Source organism: Triticum urartu, chromosome 2A, assembly GCF_056163025.1.
Source record: "Triticum urartu cultivar PI428250 chromosome 2A, HENAU_Tu73, whole genome shotgun sequence".
Taxonomy (NCBI): domain Eukaryota; kingdom Viridiplantae; phylum Streptophyta; class Magnoliopsida; order Poales; family Poaceae; genus Triticum; species Triticum urartu.
The window spans coordinates 9,497,863-9,511,641 of record NC_141874.1 but is presented as its reverse complement, the minus strand read 5'-3'; the positions used below and the strand labels follow the sequence as shown (position 1 = coordinate 9,511,641).

Below are 13,779 nucleotides of genomic sequence, written 5' to 3'. Positions count from 1 at the left end.
TTTGCTCCCAGATCCGATGCTCAAGAACCTAAGGGAGCAAGTTCGAGAGGGAATATATTTTCAGTTGGTGTTGCGGCTCACTAACACCTCTAGGCAAGGGGTTCAGCTCCAAAGTTTAGTTCAGCCAGCGGTGCTCTCCTCCACCGATGAAGGTGGTCTTGGGGGCCTGGTGGATATGGGGCCCTCCGAGGACCTTTTTGTCTACTATTTTCTGAGGGGCTTCTATGCTGTCAGAATGCGATAGTGTCATCATATGCGGAGTATTTCCTTGCTCATGTGAACATATGCCTACCGGCGCACATCTTAAAAAGATAGATCTCAAAGCTTCATCCTCTTTCCACACACACCAATTCACTCTGCGAAAAACAAAAAGAGATGTGTCAAATGTAATACTTTTAATGTGACCATATGTCAGGTCAGAATTACCCTAAAAACAATTTTGAAAAGAAAAAAAGAGCGAGGCATGTACATTAATTAATTAGGCAACACCAAAACAATATCTAAGGTCAGTCCAAGATGCTCGAGTTAAAATTGTTGAAACATCTATATGTGTCAAGGCCTCAAGGGTGCGTTTTTCACTTCTGACATCTTTCGTTCAGACACTTGTCAGTGCACAGCTCTAGTTTGAAATTATGCTTCATCTGTTATGTGCATATTTGAATGAACTTGGCTCATACCAATTCCGAGTTCAGAAACAAACTACACGTACATCTTCTATGTGCATATTTCCAAATCCCCAACTCACTTGCTTCTATCTCTCTCTCTCTCTCTCTCTCTCTCTCTCTCTCTCTCTCTCTCTCTCTCTGCAACAGAAAATAGAGATGTCTGTTAAATATAATACTTTTATGTGAGCATATGTCAGCCTAGAATTACCATTAAAACATTTTCTAAAAGAAAAGGCCATATCTGATTTGTGGTTTAAACTGTCAACATTTACCATTTCCTAGTAATTCAAATGTGTTACTGACATTAATTAATTGGGCAACACCAACACAAGATGCTCTGAATTAAAATTGTTGAAACAGCTACATATCTGTCAAGGATACGTTTTTTTAAATTTACTTTTGACATCTTTCATTCAGACACTACCAGTGTTCAGCTCATAGCAATTCTGAGTTCAGAAACAAACTACTGAAGTTCAACACGTACCCTGCCATGAATCTCCATTCAACATGTAGAGGTGAAGCTAATGACAACACTACCAGGAAAAAAGAATAAAAAACAGCAGTGAAACATGCAAAAGAGTGTCATCATGATGTGCAAGAAGTTGGGTCCTAATATAATATGACAAGGGGGCAGAGTAATTAGGTAGTGACAATTGATTGCAGTCATGATTGCGGATGAGCATCAATATCAGACATCTACTGTTCAACATGGGGAGGTGGCCAAATATCTTGATTTTTTTAGCAAGTAATGAAGCAAACTGGATGTGATAAACATGCATTGGAATTTTTATCATTTAAAAACCTAAGCATAATTACATTAGTATGCAAATGAAAGCATGTTTAGTGATAGTAAACATAAATAAAATGGCGGTAGTATGCAAATGAAACGGTGCTTAGTGGTGGTAGTAATACCAGTTGATCCTGCTGTCGGTGCGCACTGAACTCACTGGCAAAGAGCTGGGAATTAACAGAACTCTTTTCACCCTTTGGATAGAACTGGACCTTGTCATTGCCTATGTCAACACGAAGCATCCACTGGCCCATGTACTCTAGTCCATCGTCCAACTCCCTGAGATCATCTAAGACTAGGTAGACGACGCCTTCTTCATGGATGCTCAGAACAGGGAACGACGGAGGAAGATTTCTTATACCAGCAGGCTTGTAGGCCTCGTTTGCCCAGATGTTTTCAACATTGTACTTGCGGCTTTCCTTCCACCCTGAGAGGTCATGAGAGAGAGTCCAGATGGTCAGTTCCAATCCTTTTTCCGGCTGGTGTTCATCACATTCATCCAGGGCGACGAACTTGATTTCGCCACCAACACAGGCCATGGAACGGAACTCCTCGGCACAGGTGTATGTAAACTTGTTGCTGTCGGCATCATAGGTTGGACAATCTTTGGGCAACTGAATAAAGCTGAACTTGCAGTTTTGCTTCAGATCACAGAGCACCATGCCTTTGAGCAGATCCACCCAGCAGAGGACAGAGCCCCAACAAGAGAAGCACAAGTCAGGGGAGAAGTGGCTGGTGGTGCTGGATGGAAGGGGCAGGCGACTGGGATGCAAGTCCCATTTTTGGACGGACGACTTCCACAGCCAGAGCACAGCTTGGGAGCCTTCTGGCCAGACCCTGACGAGCTCGGCAAGAAAGTAGTCGTTCCCGGCGGCGGCGGTGGCGGCTTCGCACATGACAACGGCCGACTCGCACCCGATGGCTCTATGTGAGTGGTCGGAGGGGAGTTCGGGGATCCCAGAGATGGAGTCGTTCCTGGCGTCGTAGATGAGGTAGCCTCCCGGCAAACGGTTGCCAGGGCGGTACCCTCCGGCGTACATGGCGACCAGGTTCTTGTCCGTGCTGGAGATAGTGGCCAAGGTGAGGCTGTGGAACTGCATCGGGAGCCCGACGGATGCCGGCGGCCGCAGTATGTGGAGGAAGGAGAGCGCCGGCGGATCGGCGACGACTGCATGCGCCTTGAAGGTCCGCAGGTAATCGGTGACTGCGTCACTGATCTCTAGGCGACTTGGTGGATCATCTCGCCCTTCCCACGGGCAGCGGATTGACGACACTCCGCCGGATAACGCCTCGTCGTCGGAGAAGTAAATCTCGCGGTGGAGCAGAGCCATGGAACGGGCCATGGCGGCTAGCTAGCTGAGGTAGGGATGAGGGTTTGGTGGAGGGTGGATGGAGAAGGGATTTGGGGATCGATGGTGGCGGCACCGCTAGGGTTAGGGCTGGGTGGAGGAAGCAGGAAGCGATTTGGGGATCGATCGACGAAGGAGAAGGTGGTTTTGCCTGGTAGATCTAAAATAGCAGGGAAACTGGCGTGAAGGGAACGAGGTGACTCGCTCGGACCATCGGATCGACCAGCAGACGGTGGATATGTTAGGGCAACTCCAACGCGCGACCTTAAATGGTCCGGCCACATCCGTTTGAAGGTAAACAGACAAAACAAGCGAACACGTGGGAGCAAACGGATGAATGTTCGTTTTTAGTACGCTTTTAACCCATTTCTGGCCCAACTTTGGGCCGCGTTTATGGCCAAACGGAAGCGCGGATGGGCGGGGCGCGTGCCCTTCTCCTCCCCCACGCCCGCCTGTCGTTGGCATAAACGCCTCTTTTCTCTTCTCCTGCCCTCCCTTCCCCTGCCATCGCCGTCGCCACCCCCCATTCCCAGCCGCGTCGCCTTCCACCAATGCCGTCGAAACCACGACCACGCCATGCCATAGCAGTCCCACACCCGCGTTCCTAAAAACTTTTTTCCGGCATTCGTGGTTCCTTGTTGCCGACGGAACAGAAATTACGGTGCCGGCATCGCCCATGGACCGCAACAACTTCCGGCGGGTCGTGCTTTGCCGCAGGGCGCCCATCACCACCACCGACCCCAAACCTTGCTTTGGTGCCTGTGAGGGGAGCACGATGTGCACTTTCTGGCGCGTCTCCATGATGACCGCAACGGATAGCGGGGAGGAGTATTTCTTTCACAATTTCATTTGCGAATCGGATGATTCGTCCTCAAATGATGAAGAGCTAGTGGTGGCTGCATTGGTCGTCCATAACCACATTAGTAGGAAGCGGCCTCGGTTCAGGGGATCAATCCCCGGCCATACTCCGGCCTTGAACCGTCATAGGGAAGGCCACACCCTTCTATATGCTGATTACTTTGAGAATGCCGCACTCTTCAAATCACATCAATTTCATTGCCGATTCCGAATAAGGAGACATGTGTTGAATAGTATTCAGGAGGGCTTGGTAGGACATGCCCCATACTTTGAGTGCAAAGAGGATGCCATTGGCAAGTTTGGCTTCTCTTCTTACCAGAAATGCATTCCGGCTATCCTCATGCTTGCATATGGAATTCCTAGTAATCTCGTGGATGAGTATGTGCGCATGAGTGAGTCTACATGTCTCCTCTCAATGTATAGTTTCTGCAAGGCCGTGGTGGCAGTGTTCGGCCCTGAGTACCTGAGAGAGCCAACTGCCGCTGATACAGAGAGGTTGTTGGCGATCAATGCCGATAGGGGCTTTCCGGGCAAGCTTGATATTATACATTATATGCAATGGAAGTGGAAGAAATGTCCATTTGCTTGGCAGGGGCAAAGGGGCATGTGAAAGGTGCCATTGACATACTTGAAGCAGTGGCTTCACAAGATCTGTGGATATGACATTCTTTCTTTGGCATGGCTGATTCTCACAATGATATCAACATGCTTCAGCGTTCTCCAGTGTTTGCAAGGCTTGCAGGAGGCCACTCCCCAAAGTTTCGATTCCCCAACAATGTTTTTTCAACTATGAACAATTTTATATACAATGAATTCAATGTATGATGAACAACTTTTTTGAACGACAAACATTTTTATACACAATGAACATCTTTTTTATACATGGTGATCTTTTTTTAATTTTCTGAATATTTGAAAAAGGGGGTTTTATTTGAAAAACATGAACATTTTTGTAAATCATGAGCAAAGCAAAAAGGGAAATTTTGAATAAAATTTAAATATTTTAGAAGATTTTAACAAATTTTAAAAATTATTAACAATTTTGAATTTATGAGAAAAGGAAAAAAGAAAAACAAACCAAAAGGGAAAAAAGAAAAGAAACTAAGCAAAAAGCAGAAAATCGTAAAGTGGAAAATAAATCAAAAAACTTGAACCTTCTAGCTTTGCTACTGACCTGAGCCAGCCCGTGTGGCGTCGTCGCTAGTTCGCTTCGGCGAAACTGCGGCTCCTTGAGGCACACGCGCGTCAAATAGGATCCCGCGAGGTTAGGTCATGGCCGAGCTTTTTTTTTTCTCGACGGGATCGTGCCTAGCTTGGCCTGGGCTGTTTGCTGAGCTAAGCCACGGGCCCATAGAAATATATAGGTAGGTATATAGCTACTCGAAAAGGCCACACCCTGGGCCTGGGCCTTGGGAGCCTAGGGTGTAGAACCGCCCCATCTTCCATACATGTTTCTGATATAATTAGTGTGTTTCTATATGCACGATGCTTCCTTGCATTTCATTCTTCTTTCCGTCATATAGTAAATATGCTTCCAATAGTACAGGCCATGCTTCATAATTCATGGTCACGTTTTTCTCCAAGCATTGTCATGATTCGTTTTCTGATGTCTTTTGACGCACAATTTTGTTATGGTTGAAGCATAGGAAATGTAGTAGCAGTTCCTTGTACCATGGTGATGCAAGTATAAGAAACAAAGCATGTAGTATGTTCTAGGAAACACATTGTGCATACGTGTGAAGCATGTCAAATGTAATACAGATGCATTTTACTGCGTGGTAGTGAGCCATGAAAAACATAGTTTGACAAGTGATTTTGTTACTAAATTTCTCATGTCTCACTACTTCTCATGGCTCACTACAAATTTGAATGTAGGTAATTTGAATGTAGGTATACAAATTTAGTAACAAAATTTTTAGGTCTTTTGAATAGAAATTTTATAGTAATAGAAATTGTTTAGGTATACAAAATTTTCAATATAGAAATGTATCGCAATGCCATATGAGAAATTTAGTAACAGAATTTCTTAGTAAGAAAATTAAGGTATGGAAATTTTTAGTAAGAAACATTAGTTATGTTCTTAACCAAATGAAATATTAGGGTTATAAGACATATTGAATTTTTAGTAAATGTAGGTCTTTTGAATCAGCATAATAATATTTAGTTGATAGCTTGTAGGGTTTATATTTTGTTTCTGCAGTAATCAAGGAGCCCCTGCATCATCCCCGTCGCCATCCCCGTTACCGACCCCCTTCGACCTTGAGGTGGGAGCAGCCAAATCCCCATGTTGTTGATGTCGATGATGATGATGTAGCCAAATAGGATATGTGCTTGCCCAAGTGGCCTATGTTTGCAGGGAACACCTCAGAGTGGCCTATGTTTTGCCGGAGTGTTGATTAATTTCCGTTCCGGCAAATTTTAGGCGCTCAATATGTCCTTTTTAAGACATATTGAATTTTTTAGTAAATGTAGGTCTTTTGAATCAGCATAATAATATTTAGTTGATAGCTTGTAGGGTTTATATTTTGTTTCTGCAGTAATCAAGGAGCCCCTGCATCATCCCCGTCGCCATCCCCGTCACCGACCCCCTTCGACCTTGAGGTGGGAGCAGCCAAATCCCCATGTCGTTGATGTCGATGATGATGATGTGGCCAAATAGGATATGTGCTTGCCCAAGTGGCCTATGTTTGCAGGGAACACCTCAGAGTGGCCTATGTTTTGCCGGAGTGTTGATTAATTTCTGTTCCGGCAAATTTCAGGTGCTCGATATGTCCTTTTTAGCAAAGGTCATGTTGTCGTGGGGGTCGCTTCTCCTTCGTTCCTGTGTGCTAGACAATTTGATGTAATGCACTCGGGGACGAAGGGAGGAGCGACCATCACCGACGGTCGAATATATCAGAGAGGGAGTGCCCACCATATACACCACATGAGATGAGAGTTTTCAAGGAAGACTCGATAGACCAAAAGTCAACCCGTGATGAATAGTCAGAAATTTAATATTTCAATTTTGAACATAGGATATGTCTGATGACGATAGGATCCTGGAGTGCGATTACTGCTACGATGACCGGAGCTTGTGCGACAGGTATCCTCACCTGCAAAATGATAGGTTTTTCACCGTGAAGCTGGACGAGGCCTTTGATGTTTGTACGGTACACAACGACAAGCATTTCATCATAATTAATATCATCACTTGTGCTTCTTTTGGTCAACGTGTAATTTCTGGATTTTTTTCAATTCGATTAGTACATCGCGTGCCATGCAAGATTAGTTTCAAGTGGATGGATCCAAAGTGACCAAGTCACGCTAATCCATGACTTGGTCACTTTGGATCCATCCACTTGAAACTAGTCTACAGTTCTTTCACCCAATGATGTAATAACTCATTCTGATGTAAAAACAATCTCTAAATTGCTACTGTATGAAAACTTGTATAATGGTGTATGAATACGACATAAAAAAAAGAAATAGAATACGTAATAATAGTAGTAGTGCGGGTAGAGAGGCGCGCTGCTAGTAACTACCAAGAGCGCGTTCTTCAAAAAGTGCTACTGCTAAGTAGGTCTATCATTAGCGTGGGTAAACCGACGCTACTGCTACCCTTTAGCTGTAGCGCCGTAGCAGTAGCACGGTCCCCCGCGCTACTGCTAGATCTAAAACCGGCGCTACTGCTAGACCTAAAACCGGCGCTACTGCTAGGCTTTTCCCTAGTAGTGAAAATAGTCCCGACCAGAACATTACCAATTTACAATGGATGTGTAATCAACGAGGCAAACATGTAGATACTTGGAGAAATAGGTCACATGTGGTACCCAAGCACATATGTGATACTAAATCGAAGGAAGCACATACATCGGCAGTATGAAACTTGATGCACAAACGCTGAAGCATTGCATCTGTGACTATGAAGTGCAACATTCCCACTTAGTACAACCAGTGACATCATAGAACTGGAGTCATTGATGGAGGAAGCATGGGAGACGATACTGACTTGAGCAAGGGCACCATGGACGCAGGATCACCGGATAAAACGGCCAACATGATGTCGAGAAGATTGTGCCGCCTACCTATCGTATTCCATGTCTCCGCTGCTTGTTGATGTCCTCGCCATCACTGCGGCCACTCACATCAACCACACCTCTCCATTGACACCTTGCTAGGGCAATGGAGGATAGGAGTCGTCGTTTCGTACCCGTCGATCGCATGATCTACCTTTGATCTAGAGAAGGGCATGTGGACTCTGCAACTTGCAGTGGCAACCACCATGCACCGCTGGTGAGCCTCCCAACGCTTGGTGCAGAGCGCATGACCGCCTACGTTGGCGATGGCGTTGCTGTACGTGGAGCCATGGTTGATGGGGAAGGTGATATATTGTTTTTGATCCTGCCGGTGACAGGCGGTGCAGGAAACATCCATCTGTAGCAATTTAGGAGGAAACAAAGCAAATTAGAGGAGGAAGGTGCGAGATTAGGGGAAAGAATTTGCATGCTTAATTTGTACTCTCCATTTCTCAGACAAGTATTTCCGGTTGGAGGGTGCGGGAATAATGGGTGGTTGGTATGGGATATGTTGGAGCCTCTCAGCCATGGGATGGAAAATAAATGAGGTAAATACATCACTGGTGCTTGAACTTGCCAGGAATGTGCACTTTAATGCCTGAACTTGCAAAATACATTGAACTGGTTCCCTAACTTGGCATAGACGTGCATGTACGGTTCAAATTCGTTTCTATATGTCCGCGACGCTGACGATCGCGCCATCATGGCATGGGACTCACTGTCAGGGACAGGGTGTGTGGCCTGGTTTTTTCGAAGAACCCTCTAGAATACTTTTTCCTTGCAAAGATAAAATATAAAAAATATATTAATAATTAAAAATGCGTACGGGGTTCAAGACAACAACCTGACACACGCAGGTGAGTGTGGCTAGCCAGTAGGCCGGCTCAAATTTAGCGTCATAAAAGGATTCATACAGTATACATATATAAAGCTGAACAACATAAATTTAAAAATTTATTCCAGCAATATAGCCCTGTTTATTTGAACCTACAACCAGGGGCTATAGAGCCGACGCACATACCACTCCAACTGACGACATCGAATGGTAAAAATGATAAATTTAGGTTTATAACATAACAAGCCCCTCTCACTAAATTAGACCATGGCGTGGCTCAGTTTTTTTATTTCAAAATTTTGTAAAAAATACGTAAAGTATAATCATTTGTTACAAACAACAGACATATATTTAAAACAAATTACATTAAAAATTTCATATAATTTCATAAAATACCAATGCAATAATTTAACAAAAATACACATAATAAAATTATGAATTAAGATTATATCTTATAATTTGAAAAAATGTTTGCCTTTTAATAAAATATTATATTGGTTTTACAAATGTTCATATATGTAAATAAATTCTCATATAATTTTAAAGTTTCCACATTCTGAATAAAATATTCACGTAGTATATAAATGTGTTAAATGCTTTAAGTAAAAACTGTGTGTTTTCTAAAAAAAAATACAAGCCTAGTGCGCCCTTAGATTGCGGATCCTCATATGAATAATACTTGAATCATATAAACATGTTTATCATTCATAAATATTTTCAATTGAATGAGCATGTCTTAAAATAACATGTGATTTTTTAATGACATGAAGATTTTTGCATTCTTTTGAAATTATGTTTGTTAGACAGTCATATAGATTACTTGTACTTTTGATACATGAGAACTCATTGGTTGGAATGGCATCTGTACTTGGTCTATAAGCTTTGGTCGGATGTTCGAGTCATATAGTTGGTACTATTTTTGCTGGTTCATTAAATTTCTTTTATTTATACTTCGCAAAAAATCCCTTTATTTATGTTGTTCCGCCTAGTTTATAAAGGTTATGAATCATCATGAAGCAGCAAATGTGAAGTGGTCTATTGGCTAGCCCAGCATGCACTTGACTATTAGGTCGCCCTTTCTAACCACCACGGCGCTAGTTTTTATTATTTTATAATTATAGTATGAAAAATAATTGTAGCGCAAGGTTATGAATCATCATGAAGCAAAAAAATTGTCAGTTTTTCTGTAAGGGCCTTATTGTACGAAAAATAATTTTGGAGGCGTTTTTGCAAAAGAAAAAAACAGGCCACACACCCTTGTCTCCATTGTCCAGTCATTGACAACGGGTGCCATGCCATGTTGGCACGCCTCATCAGCGTCGCGGACGTATACAAACGTCATTTGAACCGTATATGCACGTCCATGCCAAGTTATGGAATCAGTTCAATGTATTTTACAAGTTCAGGTACTAAACTGCACATCCATGGCAAGTTCAAGCACCACTGGTGTATTTACCTCTAATCAATGGACGAGCAGTGGTCTGTTGACTTGTTATTAGTCTTCCTCACGATAATATTTTATCTCACGATAATGCTACACTTACGAAGGCTAAAGTAAATTCTTACGTAACCTTCTGACAATAATTCTATCCCCCCTTATTTTAACTGGGGTGGGCCCCACCTTCCCCCTGATCCCAATCACAGATTGCCATCTGGCCTATTACCTTAATTAAGTAAAACTGATTACGTAGATGTAGCATTGTCTCGCTGCATACGGGCACTTGTGAATGGAGATCTGGCAAAACATCTTTGCACAACGTCCGGACCAAGTGCCAAACAATGGATATTCACCATGATCAATACATTATCGCATGATGCCTTCATTCGACTAGCTGTTACACTCTGGGCGATATGGTGGGCTAGTAGGAAGGCCATCCATGAAGAGATTTATCAAAGCCTCTCGGCAACCCATCAGTTCATTACACGGTTCATCACCGAGCTTCAACTAATCCCGAGAGCGGAAGCTAGAGGAACACCACCACCAAGAGTTACAACGGCTAGACTTAAAACTCCACCGCCGGGATTTGCGAAGATTCATGTTGATGCGGGAATTTCTAGAGCTGATGCAAGGAGTGTTGTTGTGGCAGTGTGTCGACATGAGTTAGGTAACTTCAGGGGTAGCTCAGCCCTGGTGATCATTGTCATAACTGATGTGGCGATGGTGGAAGCGATTGCTTGTTGTGAGGGTTTATCCCTAGCGCAAGATCTTATGCTACACAACTTAACTATAGCCTCGGTTTGAAAACAGGTGGTGATTGACATTGACAAAGGCAGTCGTGGATCTTATGGAGCTATTATTTGCGAGATTAAGCTTAGGTCATTAGCTTTCAATTGTAAATTTTCTTTTAAAGGTAGAGCTTCGTACACAGATACAGATAGGTTAGCCAAGTTTTCTCACTCTTTGGATCAGGGGCGACACATTTGGTTGTCCGAACCCCATTATCCGTTTTGTATCTCACACCATGTGGACTTTGTGCAATAAAACTTGGTTTATAACCCATATGAAAAAGACGAGGAAGGTGTGACAGCTCCTGGGTGCCTAGGCATCCTCTATGAACAGTAGAAAACAAAATAAAAAAAACCTAAAACTTTGCAACATCAAAGATGATCAAACTTTGTAGGTTCTTTCAAGTTTTCATTCCAAAAATGTAGAGAAAGGTGTACGATCAAGTTTCAGGTTTCAGTACTAAAAATGCTCAAAACATCATGCATTGAAATCTTTTCTGTGTGTAGAGCTCCTCGAATGGTGTTTGGGCACAAGATTGTCAGAATCGTGATTCTGAATCGGATCGGAGCCCTAATGGTAGAGTCGCAAATCGTAGAATCTTCACTACCAAAATCGTAGAAGCGTAGATTTTACTAGCCAGAGTCGTAGAATCATGTGAGTCAATATGAATCGTAAAGTCATAGAATCGTACGATAGAATCGTGATTCTGACAACCTTGTTTGGGCATGAAGACTTGCAAGCGCCTACAAAGTTTGATCATCTTTGATGTTGCAAAGTATCAGATTTTTTTTGTTTTTCTTTCTATTTGTTTTGATTTTCCTGTTCATAGAGGGTGCATAGGCACCTGGGAGCTGAAAAACCACTCAAAAAAGATGTAGCATTGTCCTCTTAGTCGCGCCGAACTGCGGCTCTCCTGATCGGTCCCACGATCCGAGTGAGTCCCCTTCACGCCCGTTTGCCAGTTCTTTTAATTTAGATCTGTGAGGCAAAAACCTCCTTCTCCTTCCTCGATCGATCTCCAGATCGCTGCCTGCTTCCTCCACCCAGCCCTAACCCTAGCCGAGCCCACACCATCGACGCTCAAATTCCTTCTCCCTCCACCCAACCGCAATACCTAGCTAGCTAACCGCCATGGCCCCTTCGATGGTTCTGCTAAAGCACGAGGTTGATTTCTCCGACGACGAGGCGATGTCCGGCGGCGACTTAATCTGCGACGGCTGGGAACTAAGAGAAGGGAGACCGAGCCGCAAAGAGATGATTGAGGCAGTCACCGAGTACCTGCGGACCTTCAAGGCCCACGCCGTTGTCGTCGCCTCTCCGCCGGAACTCTCCTCCCTCCAAATACTGCGGCCGCCGAAACCCGTCGGGCTCCCGTGGGCATGCGGCAGGCTTGACTCGGGCCGCATCTCGAGCACGGACAAGAACCTGGTCGCCATCTACGCCGGCGTGCACCGCCCTGGTGCCCAAATGATGACGATGGGAGGCTACCTGATTTACGACGCCAGGAAGAACTCCCTCTCCGCGGTCCCCCAGCTTCCCGGCAACGATGAGCATCCCGCCATCGGGTCCAAGTCGGCCATCGTCATGTGCAGTGGGGATGACGGCCACTACGTTCTTGCCGAACTCGTCAGGCTCAGCCCAGGATATTCCCATGTAGCGGTCTGGCTGTGGAAGTCGTCCGACCCAGGATGGGTCTTGCAACCCGCACGCCTACCCCTTCCACGAACCATCTGCGGTCACCTGTGCTTCTCTTATCGTGGGTCTATCCTCTGCTGGGTGGATCTGCTCAGAGGCATGGTGGTATGTAATCTGGCCAGCCCGGAGCCGGAGCTCCGTTTCATTCAGTTGCCCCTAGATTGTCCATCCTACAATATCGATGTTCCCCGCCGTAGCACAGACGACCCAAAAATATATCGCCACCTCTCGGCCGAGGAGTTCCGTTCCATGACCTGTGTTGGCGGCGACACCATCAAGCTCGTCTGCGTCGATGGCAACGTGTTCCAATTGCCAGGAAAAAGCTTTGATCTGACCGTCTATGCTCTCTCGGATGACCTGTCAGAGTGGACCATAGACAGCAAGTACAATGTTGGAAACATCTGGGCAAGCGACGCCTACCATTCTACTGGCATGCCAAATCTTGCTCCCTTGTTCCCTGTCCTGAGCATCAATGAAGATGACGTCATCTACCTGGTTTTCACTCCTCTCAAGTTGGTGGATGATAGAGCAGAGTGCACAAGCCAGTATTTGATTCGTGTCGACATGGAGAATAACAAGGTCCAGCTCTATAAACAGAGTCCAGAGTCCAGAATTCATTCCCAAGTTTTGGCCACTGAGATCAGTGCGTATTTAAAGGATCACCCGGCCGGTACATACTACTGTCACTACTGAGCAAATATAGTTTCATTTGCATACTATTATCGTTGTACTATTTATGTTCACTATCACTAAACATGCTTTCATTGGCATGCTATATTGGAATTATGCTTAGGTTTTAATAAAATCGTTAAAATTCCAATGCTTGTTTATTGAATATCCAGTTCGCGTCGTCCTTGCTAATAGAAATCAAGATATTTGGCCGCCTATCCATTTTGAAAGGTTTGTGTCTAATATTTGATGGCCATCCTCAATCATGACTGAAATCAGTTCATACTACTACCAACTTATTCTGCCCCCTTGTCATTCTAGGACCATATCATGATGTCATCTTTTTTTGCATGTTTTAAGGCTGTTCCCCCCCCCCCCCCCCCCCTTTTGTGCTTGGGCATACCGTGTTATCATTAGCTTCACCTTCCACTTTAAAATTTACATTCGGTGAATATAGCAGGGTATGTGTTGAACTTCAGTAGTCGTCGGAATTGGTATTAGCTAACTCCGTTCAAAGATGCAGATAACATATGAAGCATAATTTCAAACTAGAGCTAAAGACTGACAAGTGTCCTTATGAAAGATGTCAAAAGTAAGGAAAAAACGTACTCTTGACACATATAGCTGTTTAAT

The 13,779-nt window shown here is 44.3% G+C and overlaps 1 protein-coding gene across 1 annotated transcript; it reads right to left on the bottom strand.

The window, feature by feature from the left end:
* Nucleotides 1-277: 277 nt before the first annotated feature.
* LOC147982813 (uncharacterized) lies at nt 278-2,924 on the bottom strand. Its single transcript, XM_087539361.1, has 2 exons — nt 1,578-2,924; nt 278-356 (listed from the first exon to the last, which is right to left on the bottom strand). The coding sequence occupies exons 1-2, from the start codon at nt 2,796-2,798 to the stop codon at nt 327-329; spliced, it is 1,251 nt and encodes a 416-aa protein (XP_087395487.1). The 5' UTR covers nt 2,799-2,924; the 3' UTR covers nt 278-326.
* Between the last annotated feature and the right edge of the window lie 10,855 nt (nt 2,925-13,779).